Source organism: Patella vulgata, chromosome 1 (genome assembly GCF_932274485.2).
Source record: "Patella vulgata chromosome 1, xgPatVulg1.2, whole genome shotgun sequence".
Lineage (NCBI taxonomy): Eukaryota > Metazoa > Mollusca > Gastropoda > Patellidae > Patella > Patella vulgata.
The window spans coordinates 42431624-42452288 of record NC_065879.2 but is presented as its reverse complement, the minus strand read 5'-3'; the positions used below and the strand labels follow the sequence as shown (position 1 = coordinate 42452288).

At 35.6% G+C, this 20665-nt stretch overlaps 1 protein-coding gene across 4 annotated transcripts in view; it reads right to left on the bottom strand.

The window, feature by feature from the left end:
• Nucleotides 1–19660, bottom strand: part of LOC126820647 (disks large homolog 1) — a 358192-nt gene extending 338532 nt beyond the window's left edge. For all 4 annotated transcript variants that reach the window (XM_050548725.2, XM_050548744.2, XM_050548735.2 and 1 more), the window contains exon 1: nt 19369–19660. In XM_050548725.2, the coding sequence (XP_050404682.1) occupies nt 19369–19387 (19 nt within the window). In that variant the 5' untranslated portion in view covers nt 19388–19660. The remainder of the gene's footprint in view (nt 1–19368) is intronic.
• Nucleotides 19661–20665: the final 1005 nt, after the last annotated feature.

Sequence of the window (20665 nt, the reverse complement as noted above, 5' to 3'; positions counted from 1 at the left end):
AAGTTTTCAAGATGATCGATTAAGAATTGCGGCCTGTAAGCGACAGACATAACAAAAAAAAAATGGGTGTGGCTTTGCCCCTGGGAATTGGGCATGCATCATAAACAATAGAGATGTTCCTTAGAGTAAAGGAATAAGTATGCAAAGTTTCAAGATGATGCATTAAGAAATGCGGCAATTAGACGACAAACAAACAAATACAAAAAATGGGCGTGGCTTTGCCCTTGGGGGTCAGGCATGAACCAAAAACAATAGGAATCATCCTCAGGGTATAAGGAATAAGTATGTAAAGTTTCAAGATGTCCAATTAAGAATCGCGGACTGTGGGCGACACGCAGACAGGGGCGACGGCAATATACGTCCACATTTATACGTCATCATGTGGACATATATAAATATTATAAATTGCTGCCAATATTTTTGTCTGTCAATCATTTTGTTATATTACAATACTAATGTCATATTTTATACAGTTGCCAGACTCATGTTGGGGATGTAGTTTCAATCAAGGCTAATCATATATATAACATTATAAAATACCAATATTATGACAATAGACCTATATTAATCCAGTTTATATTAATCTAGGTTAAAGATGCATTATGTAAGATTTAGATAAAGGGCTAGCCATTCTTGCTATAATAGTTCGAAAATAGATAATGTAAAATGAATAATTTGAAAATTTCATTCAAATTACATATTGTGAGCGAAGATATTAGCCTTTGAAGGTTTGACAAGACGTGTGCAATAATTTCAACCACCGTACTTGTTGTTCGAAGCTAAGTCTCGCTCCTACATTTTTAGCTTAAAGTAGCTAAGTCTCTAACTCAATATCATCCAAAATCTTCGACATTGAAAACACGATCTATTTGTCGGTTTAAATCAACATTGATGTTGTGATCTTACCGGGAAAAGATAGGCTTCTGATATCCAATATTTAAGACAAAATAAACATTTTACAATTGGTACACGAATCGTGTACCATAATGCGTTTCAGCGCTATTTCTAATAAGGGACTCGAAAAACGAGGCTAGGCATATTCCACAAGTCATGTCAAACGGTGACGCTATATTCTTATCTGGAGAGCATGCCCAATAAATACTATCGGCGTAGACTGGAATAACCAGACGCTAGGGATTGAAATTCGATTGAGAATACTGGTGTATTTCGCCGAACCTAACTGATTAGAAATTAGAGTAAAAACAGAAACGATTGAATGTAAATCAATTTACATGTATATACATTCATATTATATTATTGAATGCGTTGCGACCCATTGGTGTCAATTTCTAAGTCCCACATATTAGCGATTTAGCTCCTTTAAATTAAGTTAAATCGAAATATGGCTGAATTGTTCTAATCTATTTAATATCGGAGAAATCCAATGCCATCGAGAGTTGATTATGGCCTGGATAAGTTAATTAATGTCTAATTAATAATTTAGAAAACATTTCAGGCCTAAAGAAAGACCTGCAAAAGGCAGATTTAGCTCTTGCATAATGTATGTTTAAGCTTTCGGTCAATCATTTTGTTATATTACAATGCTAATGTCATATTATATACAATTGCCGGACTCACATTGAGGATGTACATGTAGTTTCAATCAAGGCTAATCATATAAACATCATTATAAAATACCAATATCATGACAGTAGGCCTATATTAATCCAGTTTATATTAATCTAGGTTAATTATCCTCATTAATTACATGTACATGTGACCCAAGTTATTCATGCAAATAATATTTCCTACAAGTATACTGTCAAACAAGAAATTTTCAATGTGAAGGATTCCAACTGACATTAATGTGTATTTAAATCATGTACTGTGATTTGCCACATGATTGGCATACCCTTCTTTCAAATGATCATAATCAGATGCTTGACTGAACTTTATATAATTTTAATAATAAAAGTAGCAGCTTGCTCTCCCATATATACACCTCTGACATCAAGTACTAATAAATTATTGTTTTATTCTATTGCTTTGGTACAATCTGATTAAAATATAGATCTATATTTCGTTTCAAATTTTTATACTTTCGATGGCTTCCCCTACATAAGATCTGAGATTGTAGTGGGAGGTTGCGTCAGGGTTTTTACGAGCGACTTTTGACCCCATGACGTCAGTCAATTGATTAAAGGGACATTAGGTAAGATTAGATAAAGAGCTGACAGTTCTCGCTATATTAATTTAAAAAATGTGCTGAAAATTTCAGTTAAATGGCTTCACTCTGACCTGAGATATCAGCTATTCAATTTTAGGTTAGCCTAGCCTCGATCATCATTAGTACCGTTTAGAGTTTAGATAAAGTGGAGTATTAAATGTAATAATTTTGAATGATAGACAATTTTATTATAAAGAATCCTCTGTGTAAGGGGAAGCCAACTGAGTTTAGTAAATAAAGAGGTGGACAGAATTTCAATTGGTGCATCAGGAATACTTCTTGCTTTCCTCTTTTGTAATTTTAAAAGAATGTCTAATCTACTTTTGGTAGCATTCCCCCAAATAATAGAGCAATAGTCAAATATTGGTAGTATGTACATGTAACTATTAATACTATTATTAAAAGATAGGTTGCCAGGCAATGAAACATACGCCCCCAGCAGCTTAATCGTCCAAGCGGTCGACAAGGGTTGTTGCATATTTATTTCTTTGTAGGTACATGTAATTGGGGGCCTTTACAAGACAGTTCCATATAGATCAGATTATAATTTTGTCATTTCAGGGTTCACAAAGTTCTACAAACTGAAATTTGACAGGCTTTTTCGTTTTATTAATCTAAATAATGCATATAAAATTTATACAGATCGGATGATCACTTTTATCATTCAAACGTTCACAAGGTTCACAAAGTAAAACAAGGACCATAACTCTAGAAATAATTGACGGAAATTGCTGAAATTCAATAGACCTCTGTTTCACAAATTTAAACGATGCATATAAATTTCATACATATCGGATGTTTTGTGTCAAATAATGTTTTGTGTCAAATAATCGCCGTCATATCATTCAAAACACGCTAAATCTAAAAATCACACACTAGACAAAATTTTAATACAAATTTATTTATTGTTATAAGCGGCCGAGGAAAATTGTCAACAGAAATGAAGGCGAGCGCGAAGCTGAGATTACTATTTTGTAAGATAAGCTGTGAATGAAACAAACATTAAGAAAACATAGTTTGAGGATCATAGTTTCTTTTTTTTATTTGATTAATAACACATTTAAATGCATTATTAGCATACAAACAGTTATTTCTTTCAACTTTAAATTTTCCGATATATCAATATCGATATTGCCGATATCGATATTCAAAATAGGTATCGATTGCCAGCCCTAGCAATAACTCTAGAAGTAATTATCGTAAATTGCTGAAATTCAATACGCTTCGTGGTTTCACTAATTTAAATAATGCATATAAATTTCACAAAGATCGGATGATAACTTTTGGCGTTGGAGCATTCACATGGTTCAATAAGTGAAACAAGAGTCATAACTCTAGACATAATAAACGCAAATTCAGGCATCGATATTTCCGCGCACATGCGCACGCAGGCACATTTGCTTTAAAAAAACTTTTTTGCAGGCACATTTTTAAAGATGTAGCCAAGCCGGGCGGCACCTGCGCCCGGCACTATTTTTTGCCGCCCAGCACAAAGAAAAAATCGAAGGAAGCCGCCCAGTCATATTTAAACCTCTTTGTCCTTCTCTGTACACAAACTCGGCGCTCGAAATTTACCACGGCAATTAAACGGCAAAGCCATAAAAGCCCACTTCCGCAAACCATGTCTGTCACGGCATAATTTATTTTTGTGTGCCGTAGTAGACCCTATCATCCCAAATTAGTTTAAAGAAAGATGTATTGGTATTTTGTTTATTTATACTTAGAAGATGTGTAGGCTAGGTCTATTCATTTTACAATTATTCTACGGTCTTTATATTTGTTTATTTGCCGTAAATAGGTCTAGCAGACCAATTTATGGCACTCCAATGTTAAAGGTTTGAATGTCGTAATTGTCCAACACGTGCCTGCAAATTTTCACGATGTTTCTTATTTTATTTCTTACCTGTGTTGACCGTGGATTTGCTACGGCCCGAGAGTAGGACTAGGAGGACGATGAGAGCTTTCTCAGTTTCTGCCTGATGTGAGACACGTACAACAACTTTACAAACAAGTCAAATACATGTAATATGTGTTTTAATTATCAATATCTACCTGTTGTCATAATCCGTTGTACTCAAATAAAACACAAACACCGTTTTAAGAATTTTTAATCTCAAAGTAATAAAGTAATATTTGAAAAAAAAAACCAACAAAACAACAAATACCGAAAGGTCCTCAACTTATCTATCCAGAGAAACAGAGTGGGGCGGGACAATTTTATTCTCGGTCGGGTGGTGTCAAAAAGTTTTTAGATCCCTGTATCATTGATGAAAATTAAGTGGATTTGGTAAAATTTGAATATATAAATGGAAATTTGATTTGCACTGAACCAAATACAAAAGGCAGCAGATGCTCTGAAAATACACCAAGAAGGGTTTAATTTTCATAAAAGACCACGCCCCCCTCTCAAAAAATTTTTTGCCTCGCTCCGATCGCCACATATATTTTTACGCCACTCACCAAATCCTGGCTACATCCCTGTGTTTCAGTATGACCCTGCAGGCACATTTTCAAGTGTGTGCGCAGGCACACTCAACTTTTATAGAGCCCTGCGCAAATTGCTGAAATTCAATAGGCTTCTCTGCTTCACTAATTTAGATAATGCATATAAATTTCACAAAGATCGGTTGATAACTTCTGGTGTAATTGCGTTCACAAGGTTCAACAAAGTAAAACAAGGGCCATAACTCTAGACATAATAAACAGAAATTATTGAAATTAAATAGGCTTCTTCATCTCACTAATGTAAACCACATATATATCAATTTTAAAACAATCGGATTAAAACTTTTTCGAGTTAGAGCGTTCACAAGAAATTGTGTACAGCGGACCGACGGACAGGGGCGACGGTAATATACGTCCACATTTGAATGTGGGCGTATAAATACAAAATTCTTACAGCAATTTTGTCAGGCAGTTTTGGGCCGATTTTCACGAAATTGGAACTCAAGCGTCATTTGGGTGTAACGGTGATAAATTTAAATGTTTTTTAAAATTGATAAAAATTGTGACCTCTAGAGGGTCTTCAAGCTAAAAACATGATTTTTCGTACAATCAGGGACCATAATCCAGGAAGTTACAGTCTGATACATGTATGTGCAAATATTAAAAGGAACTACTATCTTTGGATTATAAACATACATTTCAAGTTTCATCAAAATCAGATAAAAATTGTGACTTCTAGAGTGTCCACAACCTTGGTATTACATTATTTGCGTACAAGAAGCAGCCATTTTGTCTGGCAGTTTCGGTTAGATTTTTATGAAATCAAAACTCAATTTTTATTGGTGTGTAACGGTGATGTATTTAAATGGTTTTTAAAACCGAGTACAAATTACGACTTCCAACGAGTCCACAAGCTAAAAATGTTATTTTAAAACAATCAGGGGCCATAATCCTGGAAGTTATGTTCGGATATGCGCGATTATCGAAAGGGACCAAGATCTTTGTGATATAACCAAAAATTTAAAGTTTCATCTAAATCGGATCAAAATTGTGGCCTCTAATTTCTAAAGGGTTCACAATCTTGATATCCCATATTTTTATACTATTTGCGGAGGAGGGGTGGCCATTTTGTCTGGCAATATTGGTCCGATTTTCACAAAATTCAAACTCAACCAACATTAGGGTGGCAACGGTGATATATTCCCTCGTTTTTTTTAAATCAGAAATTGTGACCTTTAGAGGGATCACAAGCTAAAACCGTGATTTTTCGTACAATCAAGAGCCATAATTCAGTAAGTTATGATCCGGTATACACAAATATCACAAGGATCCAAGATCTTGGGATTATAAACATGTATTTAAAGTTTCATACAAATCGGATCAAAATTGTGACCTCTAGAGGGTCTACAACCTTGATATACCATATGTTTACACTATTTGTGTATGAGGGACGGCCATTTTATCCAGTCAGGGGCCATAATCCATGCCAATATCGAAAGGAAACGAGGTCTTTGGGAGATAGACCCATATTTTAAGTTTCGTCAAAATCGGATCAAAATTGTGACCCGTAAAGTATCCATAAACAAATTGTGGACGGACCGACAGGGGCGACGGCATAATGTTCACATGAAAATGTGTGCATATAAAAGCACTTTGTTATACATGTATAATTTGTTACAGTTTTCAAGATCACAAAGATTTACATGTACCTGTTCAAGTTATCAAAAATCTCAAAACCTTAAACTCTTTGTATCAATCTAAAGTGAATCGAAACGATTATATATAGGCGTAAACACGGTGTATAAATATAAAATCAATCAGATGACAACAAGATTTTTCAAAGTGATCAAGGGCCATAACTCTAGCAGTAATTATCGGAAATCGTTTAAAATCAATAGACTTCTTCGTCTCATGACCTTTAACTCTGTGTATAAATTTAAAGTCAATCGGATATTAACTTTAGCCTCTAGAGCGTCCACAAGATTTTACAGAATGATCAAGGGCCATAACTCTGGCAGTAATTATAAAAAATCTTTGAAAATCAATAGGCTTCTTCGTCTTGTGACCTTTAACACTGTGTATAAATTTAAAGTCAATCAGATATTAACTTTAACCTCTAGAGCGTCCACAGGCAATTGTGGATGCCTGACCGACAGATGGGGGCGTGGTCGTATAAAAACTCAAAATTTTCTTTCGAAAGACCAATCTTCTTTGCTGAAATCTGGACATCCATCTCAAACAAATATTTATAGATGAAAATCAAAATCTCCTTCATCTGATACATGTAACTGTTATAACTATTGTCGAAAGGGCTTCAAAGATCTGGTTATCTTTACATGAAGCTACAATTTATTTTGTACAGATTATTGTTAATTTGAAGACAAGCAATATATCATAGTGGATTCAATGTCACAATATTAGACATTATTTTTTTTAACACCTTTATTTGACTTTGCTTCTAATCCTCAGATTGATGCATCTATTTTCACCATGCATCTATTTTCACCATGCTTTTTTAAATTATTCAATCAGTATATTGAAAACATGGTAATGGTCACAGCAATGGATAGCTTTAAACACATTTTTTTTTTCTTCAGTCAAATTATTTTCAGATTATTTATCCTCACAGAAATGAGAGGAATGAGGTGAATTTAGAAATATGAAACTATTATGTTACTTCTACAAATGTGTCCGCACTGTGAGGATGAAGATATTCAAGAAAAATAATATTTAAACAACAAATTAATTTAAAGGGCTTATCTATTTCTTATAAGATATAAATACAGTTATTTCCAAGAAATTCATATTGTGAGAAAAATGTGGGACCAGCCTGCCATTACTGGGATTTTAATATTACCATAAGTGCCACCACGCACAACCAATAACTAGTTAACTAAGAACACAAACCTGCAGACAAGATAGGGTGCCAGGCAACGAAACATACGCCCACAGCAGCTAAATCGTCCGGGCAGTCAACAAGAGTTGTCGCATATTTTTACTTTTTTCGGTAATCAAACATTTATAATACACTAAAATCTGATTAAGAGTAACAACTTATTAAGTAATTATCAGACAACCATTAGAATTTGTTTGATTTTTATAAAATTCTGCCCATGCTAATGTATTGTATACAAAACTTTTAATATCATGGATTTAGCTGTTCCAGTTATACAGATTCATTGAAAATCAATATACTTGTTCGTCTCAAGACCTTAAACTCTGTGTATCAATCTGAAGTAAATCGGATGATAACTTTAGCCTCTAGAGCGTCACAAGATTTTTCAAAGTGATCAAGGGTCATAACTTTGGCAGTAATTACCGGAAATCGTTGAAAATCTATAGGTTTCTTCGTCTGATGACCTTAAACACTGTGTATAAATTAACTTTAGCCACTAGACTAGTCTAGAATGTCCACAAGGTTTTTTGAAGTGATCAAGGGCCATAACCTGGCAGTAATTATCCGAAATCGCTGGAAATCAATAGGATTGTTCGTCTCATGACCTTAAACACTGTGTATAAATTTAAAGTCAATCGGATATTATCTTTAGCCTCTCGAGCATCAACAAGATATTTTGAAGTGATCAAGGGCCATAACTCTGGCAGTAATTATTTAAAGTCAAGCATTTGTGGACGACGGACGATGTGGTCGTATAACCAGCGGCTGCCAGGCAGGATACGCCCACATTTTCGAGAGATGGATAGAAAACAAGCTAAAACGAAAGTGATTTTTCCTACAATCAAGGGCCATAATTCAGGAAATTACAATTCGATATGCGCAAATATCGAAAGGAACCAAGATCTTTGAGTTATAAACTTACATTTCAAGTTTCAACAAAATCGGATAAAAATTGTGACCTCTGTAGGTGACCTCTATACAATTCGATATGCGCTAGTGTGTCCACCGCTTAATAATACGTTTTTTTTAAATCGGATAAAAATTATGACCTCTATAGGGTAAACAAGCTAAAAACGCGATTTTTCATACAATCAGGGGCCATAATTCAGGAAGTTACGGTCCGATATGCGCGAATATCGAAAGGAACCAAGATCTTTGGGTTATAAACTTACATTTCATGTTTCAACAAAATCGGATAAAAATTGTAACCTCTATAGGGTCCACAACCTTGATATACCATATTTTTACGCTATTTGAGAATGAAGGGCGGTCATTTTATCTGTCAGTTTTTGGCCGATTTTCACGAAATTGGAACTCCGTCGTCCTTAGTGTGTAACGGTGATATAATAATATGATTTTTTAAATCGGATTCTATCACATGCACAAAAACAAGTATTCAGTTGGACATCATACCGCTTTTTGGGTCCACAAGCCAAAAATGCATTTTTGCGTACAATCAGGGGCCATAATTCAGGAAGTTACGGTCCGATATGCGCGAATATCGAAAGGAAACGAGATCTTTGTGTTATAAACTTACATTTCAAGTTTCAACAAACTCGGATAAAAATTGTGACCTCTATAGGGTCCACAACCTTGATATACCATATTTTTACGCTATTTGAGAACGAACGGCGGCCATTTTGTCTGCAAGTTTTGGGCCGATTTTCACGAAATTCGAACTCAACCGTCCTTAGGGTTTAACGGTGATATAATAATACGTTTTTTTAAATCGGATAAAAATTATGACCTCTATAGGGTCCACAAGCCAAAAAACGCATTTTGGCGTAGAAGTTACATTCCGATATGCGAATATCGAAAGGAACCGAGATCTTTGGGTTATAAAATTACATTTTAAGTTTCAACAAAATCGGATAAAAATTGTGACCTCTATAGGGTCCACAACCTTGATATACAATATTTTTACGCTATTTGAGAACGAACGGCAGCCATTTTGTCTGTCAGTTTTGGGCCGGTTTTCACGAAATTCGAACTCAACTGTCCTTTGGGTTTAACGGTGATATAATAATACGTTTTTTTAAATCGGATAAAAATTATGACCTCTATAGGGTCCACAAGCCAAAAAACGCGTTGTTTGCGTACAATCAGGGGCCATAATTCAGGAAGTTACGGTCCGATATGCGTGAATATCGAAAGGAACCGAGATCTTTGGGTTATTAACTTACATTTCAAGTTTCAACAAAATCGGATAAAAATTGTGACCTCAAAAGGGTCTACAACCTTGATATACCATATTTTTACGCTATTTGAGAACGAACGGCGGCCATTTTGTCTGTCAGTTTTGGGCCGATTTTCACGAAATTCGAACTCAACCGCCCTTAGGGTTTAACGGTGATATAATAATACGTTTTTTTAAATTGGATAAAAATTATGACCTCTATAGGGTCCACAAGCTAAAAACGTGATTTTTGCGTACAATCAGGGGCCATAATTCAGGAAGTTACAGTCCGATATGCGCGAATATCGAAAGGAACCGAGATCTTTGGGTTATAAACTTATATTTCAAGTTTCAACAAAATCAGATAAAAATTGTGACCTCTACAGTGTTCACAAGCCAAAAACATGATTTTTCGTACAATCAGGGGCCATAATCCATGAAGTTATGGTCCGATAGATGCCAATATCGAAAGGAACCGAGATCTTAGGGTGATAAACCTATATTTCAAGTTTCATTGAAATCGGATAAAAATTGTGACCTGTAGACTGTTCACAAACAATTGTGGACGGAAGGACAGACGGACGGACAGGGGCGACGACAATATACGTCCACATGAAAATGTTGGCGTATAAAAAACAATATAGACTGCCAGGCAACAATAATATGCAGTAATGCCCACAGAAGCCTAGTTTGTCACTCACATATTTATTATTATGACCATTCACAAACCACTATAAACTGATCATGAAGTACCGGTAACTATTTTGTATACAATATTTTATTCACAGGATAAGCAGTGTGAATAGGTCACCAAACTACACCAATATCCAAGAGTCATGGCCCTAAATGTCAATTTGGTCAATTGTCTGATTGCATTTGCTCAGATTTACCATTAGGATATGCCCAAGTGTGATTTATGATCAAATAGCATACATGTACATTATAAATACTAAAACATAGCCTGTAAATGCTTGTTTGGTGATACCCACCTCCCCCATTTCATGTCTTATGACAAGATGATGTCAATTAAATCAATATTACACTACTGTATATTTTTCAATCTAAGGCCCAAGTTTTTTTAGCTGAAAACATTTGGAGTATAGCTTGACTGATAGACAGTATCAACTATTATAACCCACCATGTTTCAAACGGTGCTACTTGAGTAATTAAATGAACATCTTACAGTCTTACTATTAAATGAGCTCAAGCGAGCCTTTCTTATCTGCATAAAGTGAAAAACAGCACAATACTTTCATAAATATATGATGTAAAGAGTTTCAATACTTGGGAGTCTGGGGCAAACAACCCTAACGACCTAGAACATATAAATGAAATGAAAATCGGTTTTAACGTCCTACTGTTCTGCTCCAACTGGGCTAATGAAGACGGGCATACGCTAATGGATCTTTTACAACATGCACGCCAATGTGTACACTGACCAGTTGTTAGGTAAATTTAAATCTTCATTGAATATAATCCCCTGATAGAACATAAAATACACGGAGAGAGAAACAGTGGATATTTTCCCGACAGAATCTCCATTGCCGAATTCCAAAGACATGTGACATATCGGTTGGAATTACATGTATGTCAATACACCAGTTCTAAATACAGTCTGCGACATTAGCGCTTGTCCGATTGCCCGGGACAAGTAAAACTTTCATTGGGACTCGCCCGCCGGTACAGTTCTGTTTTTCAATAGAATTAGATACAAATGTACATTGACGAAGATGACACGCGAAAATTTCGCTAAAAAAAATTAAAAATATCCATTTCCCCGTTGATCACACTGTTTTTGGGGTTCGGTAAAAGATCGAGGAAACGTGGTGGAGCGCAGTTTCTACTCCTAGGGAGACAATTCCATTTAATACTTGTCTACTTCCGCTTTGACATTTATGACCTTGGAAATGTGACCTTTGTTGACGGTTTTCCTTGACTTTCGTTTTTCTGTTGTTGTTTATCTTTCACTCTTTGTCGTCGGGAGATGTTAAGATGGATGGAAGGGGCATAGCCCGGCAAGACATTGAATAATAGGAAACGCGGATCCGGTGACGATGTTGCTCAAGTAGTAGCAGAATCAAAGCGCAGGTATGAAACAGTGTCACGTAAACGTGAATTTAAACAACATTGGCTAACTGGGAGGCCCTGGTTAAATGTGAACCAGAGGGAGAATGATTCTGTCTTAAAGACCTGTTCCCACTGCATCAAAACTAATAAAAATAACCGATTTGTGGATGGGATCACTGGAAACTTTCGGATTGACACTATACAGTCACATGAGTTATCCAAGGCACACATTCATGTCACATCTATTTGCGAACGAAAAGATAAAAATTCATCAGATGCATCAAAAGCTCTCATGCCTTTAAATTTAAAAAAAAAAATGAATTGTAAAGGCTGAACATTATATCTTAATGAATAACAAAATATATGATCTAATAAAAAATGTTTTTTGTTCTTTTTTTTATTTCAATTGACCATTTCCATCTGACTGCTGTCGGTACAGTAAAAAAATTTTGGGGCAAGTAAACGTTGTCATTGTACTTGCCCACAGGGCAAGTGAGTTGGAAAGTTAATGGTGCAGACTGTAAATAGCGTTTACCGTTATGATTTTTTATACTATACACTACTGACAGAGGCGTAATTTTAAAAATATTATTGAAGGCTATATATCATAGTCGTACAGAATTTTATTTTATAGCAATTTCAGTTATGGTTGTCACATGATCATTGTGCCATTTGTCTATCATCGACGAATGAATAAAATTTTTTGCAAGTTACGTGATGGACAAAGGACTACAAATTGTGTTATGAAGAAATGCCATGGCGCCGTATTAGCTTATTTTGGCTACAGCATTTTCTGATACTGGCGATAACAATAAACACAATTTTGATTTTTAGTCAGTATTATTATTAAGATTCGAAAGATTCCTGCAGATTGCATATATATACTATTCAAAAAAAGTAGGGGATATTTGATTTTGGGGGCATAATACTAAAATATGCAAATGACTACGAAAAAAGTCACTATAGAACCTAACAGAAGAAACATTTCCAGTTACATGTGACGCCCAAACGCACCAATAGCTACCGCATGGAATGCAGGTGATGCTTGGGATCATCATGGGGGTCCAACCCAAGATTTGCACGACTCTGACTTTGAATGTTACAGTCATTGTGGCATTGAATTCCAGGGTGGAAACATCAGTTTAATTGTTTTAGTGACCAGAAAACAAATTTTGATATGCGTCGGCTTACCCAAAATGAATGGTTACGTGCCCTTGGCATGCTACAGATCGGCACAACACAGGCGGTTGTGGCGCGGACGATGAATGTTTCTCAGTCGGTCATAAGCAGGCTATGGTCCAGATACCGTGATACACAATCTGTACAGGACAGACCACGCTCAGGTCGACCAAGGGCGACAACTCAAGCCCAGGATCGATTTATCCGTACCTTGGCCTTGAGAAATCGTGTCATCACAGCAAATCAGATCAGCGCTCGTCTTCAAACAGACACTGGTGTGAGAGTGAGTGGCCAGACGATTCGGAATCGACTGCATAGGGGTCACCTTCGCGCCCGACGTCCTCGCGTGATCCCTTGTTTGAGAGATCATCACATTCAGGCAAGACGTCGTTGGTGTAGGGATCGTCAACACTGGGATAATCGAAGCTGGAGCAATGTGATGTTTTCAGATGAGTCAAGGTTCACTGTTGATTTTTTGGACAGACGTAGGAGGGTGTGGCGTCGTCGAAACGAGCGCTTCCAAGACGTTAACGTCATCAGACATGATCGATTTGGGGGTGGTTCTGTTATGGTGTGGGGAGGCATCACTGTTGCTGGAAGAACGGCTTTACATGTTGTTGCAGGGCGTGTTACAGGCCAGTACTACCGGGACAACATCTTGGCAGTCCATGTTGTGCCGTTCGCACGACGTCATGGCCGCCGTTTCATCTTCCAGGATGACAACGCAAGATGTCACAGGGCCAGGATCGTTACAGGTTACCTCCAACAACAGAACATCACCACATTACCTTGGCCAGCACTGAGTCCCGACCTCTCCCCCATCGAGCATGTCTGGGACATGCTTGGACAGAGGTTACGTCAACGTCAACAACGTCCTGCCAATGTCCAAGAACTTGCTGCTGCGTTGCAACAGGAATGGGACAATCTGGACCAAAATGACCTTAGACGTCTCATTAGGAGTATGCCACGTCGGATCAATGCTTGTTTGGCAAACAGAGGAGGATTTACCCGTTACTGACTTGGTTGTGATGCTGTGGTAACTTTGCTGTTTGACCCCGGGTATCATTTTACCCTTATAATGGTCAGTCTGTGCCTTACTTAGTCTAACGATCATTTGGAATAAATCGATGAATGTGAACTTCATTTCATTTTGTCATTTGTTTCTTCGTCAGTTTCATTAGGTGACTTTAATAACACTTAAAAATCAAATATCCCCTACTTTTTTTGAATAGTATATGTGAATCCTCTTAGATTCCAGCAAAAAATGACGAATTTCTAGCCCTGAGAATATATACATGCATTCAAATATATGATCATTTTTAACCTCACATGACAATAACAATCTTCTGCAGAATGAAATAAACCATGTCCTTTATGATTAAAATCTTTGTTAGACCATCCACTATACTTAGACATATAAGCTATATAAGGCTAGAGTAAAATTGTTTGCTTTAAAAATAAAAATATCATTGTCAAACACAAAAGAACAAATAATTGTATTTTGGAATAAAAGCTATAATCTAAATGAATAAATAAACCACACAAACCATTATTTCAATATAGAACTTGAGCGAACTATTATTTCCAGTTGGTTTTTCATTGTTGTAATCAAAATGTCATTTACATGGCATTCCGACAGTCTTAGAATTTTTGTTTCTTTAACATTATAACAAAAATCAGTTTTATTGATGAAATTAGCAAACAACCAGACAAAAAACTCATTAGGATTGCCAACTTAATTAAGGCAAAGCCATAAACTAGTGATATGAACAATATTACATTTAAAGATAGTGTTTGTAACGCATGTTGGTAAAATATTTCTGAGACATATATGTTAAAGACTGAATATTGATAAAAATTCATAAACAATTATATTGAAAATCCTGCTCTTTTCAACCACTGGCAATGTACACTGTAACTGCCATTTCACAATTTCACATCGTTTGTATTTCTTTAAAAATGTTTCATAGACTATAGGACTGCAGATATTTGCTCGGACCTGGGAATGGGATAACAGTTTGAGGGTCTTTCTGTTTTATTTGCTGGTAACAGTAATGTACATGTCATGTAGTGTTGAAACTACTATTCAGATATTCGTTAACGGATACAAAATAAGGGTTATCCGAATCATTTTACTATCTGTTTACTATTCGTTACAATATATTCTGACATTCTGTATGCTCTATATTTAGCCATTTTTACGTCTGATCACTTTGAAATTTTCCCCAATGCAATTGATCACGTACGCCGCTCCATGAGCATAAATGTCAACATTATGCGTATTATTTAGTGATAGTAACTAATAAAATTATTAATGCAGTGCAATGAAAACAGTAGTCTAAATAAAAAAAAATATTCATTCATTCCCTGCGCTAGTTTACAGCATACGAGTTTAGACCGTGTTTTGACTTCCCACAATGAAATTTATTCATAACGACCTAGGTCACGTATATATTACCACTCACTGATTGGTTCAATAGTAGTAGATTATCAGAATGAGGCAAACGACCTTGCCGGAATAAATGGCACATGGTTTTATTTTACTTTTTTCATTCGTGTTGATTGAGCAAAATGATAAGTGGGAGGGTGCGGATAACAGGAGTACATGTAGTTATACTATACAAATTCCTTCACCTCATTGATTTTTTGGGATGTCAGACCGATGTCATAGATAGTCTTAATAATTACGGCTAAAGGTAGGCACGTTTTTTTCTTCGCGGCTCAAACAATTTGCAAATCGAAAGTACGATTTCATACTCGGCATACAGACACTCATAAACATTGAAACAAGTAAGAAATTATGAGTACCGGTAACGGTATATGAACTTTTGATGTAATTGTGTTCAAGAATTTCACGTCTCCGAATTATCCGAAAAGTATTCGGATAGCCAACAAAAGTATTCGGATCACAAATCTTGATCCGATTTTCAACATAAATGTCATGTGGAATGAAATGGGGTTTGTTGTCCTACTTTTCTGCTCCATCCTGGCTAATGAAGACAGGCATACTCCATGCAATGTACCATGCAGAAAATTTCCCCCCCGACTGGGGGACTAAGGCCTACTCTTTCAAATTCCAACTGTCAAGGCTCTGTTCCATACAGAGCTTTCATGGCCAACACCGGGATGGAATCCGGAACATCTTGGATAGAGAGCAAATCCCTTACTCCCTGAGCCACAGCAGCTATGTACATGTCATGTATATCTGAGCCTACTCCTCTAATAGTTTTACCTAACTGCCTCTGTACCTGACAGTCTGCAACATCACATCAGGTTATACTGTTAGTTATAGTATATATTACATTTGTAACACAATACTCATAATAGCCTTAGGGCCATCACTCTGGTCTCCAGAGATATAATAACATTCATTTGTGCAAATGATCAACTACATGTATGCATGTTGGTGTTATGTAACGCTGCTATAATCAAACTTTATAATTTTCCATCAAGATATTTTATACATAAATAAAATAATTATATTAACAAACCAACAGTGAGGCTGATGTCCCCCACCATAATCCCCAAATAAATAGATGACACATATTAATTAATTGCACATTTATCTTTTTCAAAAGTATTAAGCAATGAAACTGATTATCTACGCTTAGTCTAAGCATAAAATGTTCACGATCAAACTCAAGTCAGGTTTTGAAGTACCAGGTAGTGAAACTATACACCAAGTTTCATCACTCTCCATCAGTTAGAATCAAAGTTATTATGTCCCAAAGCATCGACCAATCAAATTGCTTAGCTCTGCTTAGCTTTAGCGTGAAATATCAATCGTTGAACTCAGTCAAGACACTCCACTAATGAACCTCTATACCTCAATTAAAAGCATACATGTAGTTGTTATGTTCCAAAGACTTGACCAATCAAATTGCTTATCACTACTTAGTACACTGAGTTTCATCACTCACTAGAACTAAAGTTATCGCATGGATGCCATTAGAAGCCGTCAACTGGCAAATTTCGCTGTTTAAATTAGGCCAATTTCCAACAAAAAAAGATCAGTAATTTAATTTTAATAAAATAATTTTGCGTAACATTAATTTAAACTAGTGCTGGGTATCGATAGTGATTTTCATGGTCGTAATAAAGACAGGATTAGGTGTTTAAAAGTCAAAACCTTAAGATGTTGCGATAGATATTTTTTGTTCGTCTAATTATTAAGGCCAATTATTAATAAACTTTCTCATAGTACATAAATTGTTGTTTATTTTTAAAATAATGTAGCCTTGGTTTCGAATGAGGGGGGTTGGATGGCCGAATGGTTAATGCTTGCACGTTGTATCATAAGGCCTGTCATTGGGTAAACTGGCGTGCTTTCGATTCCGATTATTCGCAGATTTATATAGGTAATCTAAATTAAAAATCCCCTCCGCAATGCGCAAATTGGTGAGTCATGTGGTCAAAAAACATGGCAAAATGGGACTATATTCTTACGCTGTGATACTTTGTAAAAAGTATTTAACAGATCTTGACCATACCGGAATGATAATAATAATAGGGGTTTCAGGTCACTTGACTCTAGCGTGAAATCGGACAGCCAGAGGCTGAAATATACCCCACTTCAATCTACGATTCTGAATTACTATTTTATGTAAATGCATTACTAGCAATTGAATTGCAATAGTTTAATATCAATCTCAATATCTGCAAAGATTCAGGCTAAAAAATTATGGAGACGCTCGCGGGAAAATACCGCTCTGACGTCACGCGGCCTGAGATTTCCATTGCTACGACTCACTTCATTGGTGAATCCGCACCTTAGTTACTGAGGGATTTTGATATAGAACCAATCAAACGATAGATAACATTTTTGTGATTATTATGCTTGTTGATACCACGTGGTCGGACAATTAGACCCAGAGAAAATGGGATTTATCTGTTTTGATGACTGAAAATTGCTAAATTTCGACTAAATATAAAAAAACTTTCTTGAGGTATCATCCAGATTATAAATATTTGACATATTATCATTCAAATTATTACGATTTTAATCAATTTTAGCTGACAATAACGTGCGGATTTCAGTTTTAAAATTGGTACTAGCGATTCTGAAGGGAAAATACCGGTTATGACGTCACTCAAATATGACTGAAAAGCACTCACTTTGGTGCCATGCCACGCATTGACTGGTATAGAGCATTTTGATTACATTATTGACGTCGATCTCGGATTTTAAAATTCCATAACTTTGGATCTAATTAGAATATTTTGATGAAATAAACAAATTTGGGTAGCATTTTATGTACCGTATATTTTCACAAAATATTTTTAATTTTTTTTTTCTGTCATTTGAAACTTTGACCTGAAACCCCTAATAATAATAATAATATGAAGTGTATATTTTGCCGTCCGACGGTTCCTTACTTTATTTACTATTTAGCCGCCACTTCCGTTCGACATGCGCAGTTGTCGATTCCTGGTATATTCCACCATTTTGGAATATTAAAAACAACTCGTCTTTCAAGTTTGGAGCAGAAGCACGATTTTACAGGGAAAACATAAACCACTGACAGTCTAAGTACTTAAATTAAAAACCAAAATCCGCAGAAATGCGCTCTCGACCAAAATAGAATAATATTCTAAATGCTTTTCTACAATTTACATTTATTATCTTATTTTCTTTTAAAAATAATTCTCCAATTTCTACCATCAGAAATTAAGTATGGCTATTTGCTTCCATATAAGAAACGGAGAAAGAAGCAATGTCAGACAAAGGACGAATAGAACAGACTGGTGGTTTTGGGTTAGGGTTAGACTATGGGTTAATATCAGACAGTAAAATAACCCCCAAGTTGAAAGAGCCAACAGCATAGCCAAAGCAAAAATTGCTAAGGCCTGTTTCATGAAATTTTAACTAAGATAAAATCCAAATTTTAGTAATTTGGTTGGATAATATTAGATTGATTTTAGTGCTTAGCCAATCAAAATTGGAGTATCTACTAAAATTTGGATTTTATCTTTAGTTAAAATTTCGTGAAACAGGGCCCAGAAATCAGACAACTGCGCATGTCAAACAGAAGTGACGGCTAAATAGGAATTAAAGTAAAGAACTGTCGGACGGCTAAATATAAACTGGCATAATAATAATAATAATGTATTATGACTATTAAAAGTTATACAAGAAAGTCTATTGTAGCCATCCTCATGTTTGTACATATAATATTGTTTATATGCAAAATGGTAAAATTCATTAGGGTTTCACACTGCGTAATGTAGCTTGTGTGAAACACTATATTGAGTATTGTTTTTGTTAAGATTATTATAGGCCTAATACTAATAGATTATTATTAGGGTTTCAAACTGCGTAGCTTGTGTGAAACACTAGGCTATTGTTTGTGTTAAGATTATTCAAAAATAAAAGATATATAGATCTATATGTTCTCATTTATAAATTAGGGTTACGTAAAGGGCCGTGCGATATTTACCTGCTTTTCTTACTGGCATGTTGTATTATGTGCCGAAGACCCGCTTTAGCGGTGTCGAGATGATGAGTTTCTGATGTAAATCACTTTGCCTCCCTCTAGCCACTTGCAACCACTTGTTCGTTGTAGAGCAAAATGAAAACCAATTTGCGGGTATACAATACTGATGACACACAATATATATGTGTTTTCCTTGGTGCACTTATATGTAGTTAATAGCTTATGAAGTGACAAATGTCACTGTATTAGTAAATACTCATAAATGTAATAAAATATGGCGGCTTTTCTATGGAGAATCACGTGATACATTACAAGGGTGTTCATTGTGTAATAGCTTGTTTACAAAATATGTCCTTAAAATATTTTCTCTGAAAACCTAACAATGAAAGATAAAATAACTGAAAAATATTAAGGAATTACACAAATGACTGACACAGTACTGCTTAATTTTTACATTTGTCAACATTACTGTTTGAGATTTATCCAGATAAATTATAATAAATGCTCCTTGCGCACGACGACATAATTCCCCGATTCCCAAATAAATGTAATTGTAGCACGATCTAGTGCATAAACAATTAGAATTTGTGCCAGTTATGATCACAGTATATTTTTTTTTTAATAAACCATCATACATACTTATCGAAAACAGTAAATTATTGTCTCAACGTGAAAAGTGTTTTCATAAGTAGTTCTAGTACTAGTGTAGTACTGTAGCATAGCTGAGAGACATGGGGTTTAACGTCCAACTGTCACTGAACTGTCAGTGTCATTGACTCATTTCGGGACTAAAATATGGTTCAATTTTATTACAATAATTCGCGTAGGGGTCTTTAGCAGTGAAGAGAACCCGGAGGACCTGGAGAAAACCCATGAGGTTGGACAGGCGACCCTACACCTTGTTAGTATACTATAAAAGAATAATTTCGTACTCCGATTTAAACTAATCAGACCGAAAAATTCGAATAAAGTTTGGGATCATGAGTGGTAAAAATGTAATTATACTTTTTTTTTCAAAACAAAGACAACGCATTTATTTATATTTTTTTTAAAATTTATTTTATCGTTTTAATATAGGCCTATAACACGGGGATGTCTTGTTATAGGTCAAATGAGACCGTGTCCAAAGCGCTCTTGACAGCCGATTACCTACATATGCTGTGCAGCCTACAACAGCATTGCTTTTCGTTAGATCTTGGAGTTGGAGTTTCTGTTTTGGTCGGTTTTTTTTAAAAATTCGAAATACTACCGGAAGGATAACTGGGCGAAACGTGTTTGGATTTACAAGCGTTTTATAAAA